This window comes from Aplysia californica, unplaced genomic scaffold, assembly GCF_000002075.1.
Source record: "Aplysia californica isolate F4 #8 unplaced genomic scaffold, AplCal3.0 scaffold00449, whole genome shotgun sequence".
Classification (NCBI taxonomy): domain Eukaryota; kingdom Metazoa; phylum Mollusca; class Gastropoda; order Aplysiida; family Aplysiidae; genus Aplysia; species Aplysia californica.
In genome coordinates, this window is record NW_004797719.1 from 257750 (window position 1) to 259279 (window position 1530).

The following is a 1530-nucleotide window of genomic DNA, read 5'->3' on the forward strand; positions in this document are numbered from 1 at the left end:
GACATCAGTAAGGAGGAGCCAAGGAGTAGCAGTAGAAAGGCTGCAGAAAAAGTCAGGAGCCCAGAAGAGGGGGCAGGGGAGGTGAGGGGGTGGAGGCAGAAAATGAAAGCAGACAACAGAACATTGCTAGAGAGCAGGAAAGGAGATGGAAGGAGACAATTTTAGAGAAGAAAATTTTTTGATCGCTACCCGGATTTGAACCCGGGACCTTTGAATGAGAGGCCAACACCTTAACCTCTAGGCCACGAGAGCCCCCGGTATTTGTTCTTTCTCAGGTTGGATGTGTGATTTTGGATATAAATGAGCGAGTCAATTAGATTGAAGTGTCAGCCGGTCGTTTTATTTTAAAACATTTTTTTTTGTTTCCAGAGTGTCGCGGACTGTGTTCACTTCTATTACCTGACTAAGAAGAGGGAGAACTACAAGCAGCTTCTTCGCAAGCAGAACATGAAGCGAAAGAGGAACATGCCGAAAGCACAGGTAACAGCCAAAGTCTTGATTCTTTTTGTTCGAGGCATTTTACATTGGTGCTTTTCTCCACTTGATATGGGAGTGGGCGCTGTAGAAATGATCTACATTATTAGCATGTTTTGTTGGGTTTTTTCAAAGATTGTCAATAACTGGACTCAAAAGGTTCTCGTGTTATTTTTGTTTTGAACAGCAAGAGCAGCTGAGGCAGCAACAGCAACAGCAGCAGCAACAACAGCAGCAGCAGCAGGAGCAGCTCCGACAGCAGCAGGAAGAGACGGTGGGCCCACCGCCCCCGGTCAACGCCGGCACGGGCAATAACAACAGCGGCAACGGCAACAGCTCTGCCGTCAAAGTGGAGGTGAAGGTGGAGCCGGGCGTTGAGGAGAGCCAGGGCAACGTGGGCGAGGGTGTCGGCCCCGACGGGTGAGTGCTGCACCGCAAGTCTTTGGAATCTGTGTGTGTGTGCCTAAAGAAAAGTGCCAAAAGTCTGGTTTTGACCCTTTTGAGTTCAGGACATAAGTGTACCTTACAGGACATTCAGTGCTGAACACAGAGGTCTTTGAATGTTTTAGGTATCTCAAGTAGTTTTTGAGATATTGCATTTTTTGCAAGGTTGGGTATGAAAATATAATTTTGGAAAAAATGAGCTTTTATGTTTGACAAAAGTGAGAATACATGCAGACTTACAAAAAAAACCCCATTTTTTAGTTAAATGTATTTATACATGGAAAATTCATTTCCTATTTGGCATTCAGTTGACATCAATATCATGAATGGAATTCAATGGTAAAACATAGCAGGGAAGAGAAAATGTACCCTCAAAAGAATTCAAAATGAAATATTTAGAAGTCAAATCAAATGAAAACCCTTTGAGCCCACATTTTTTTTATGGAAACACAGTTTGGTCAAAAAAATGATTTTTGTCATAATCAGCCTGTAGCTTGAAATGGTATGGGGCGACTTTTGGTACCTTTCTCTAGGGGCCCACACATATACAGACTTCAACATAAGTTAAGGACCACCATGACAGGCAGCCCTGATTTTGTTTAATTCCAGGGG

The 1530-nt window shown here is 43.7% G+C and overlaps 1 protein-coding gene across 1 annotated transcript in view; it reads left to right on the forward strand.

The window, feature by feature from the left end:
- LOC101845486 (hornerin) overlaps positions 1–1530 on the forward strand; it is a gene marked incomplete at its 5' end in the record, with an annotated part of 51073 nt that overhangs the window by 14474 nt on the left and 35069 nt on the right. The window contains 2 exon segments of the mRNA XM_013086264.1: positions 370–480; positions 662–894. Of these exon segments, the coding sequence (XP_012941718.1) occupies positions 370–480; positions 662–894 (344 nt within the window).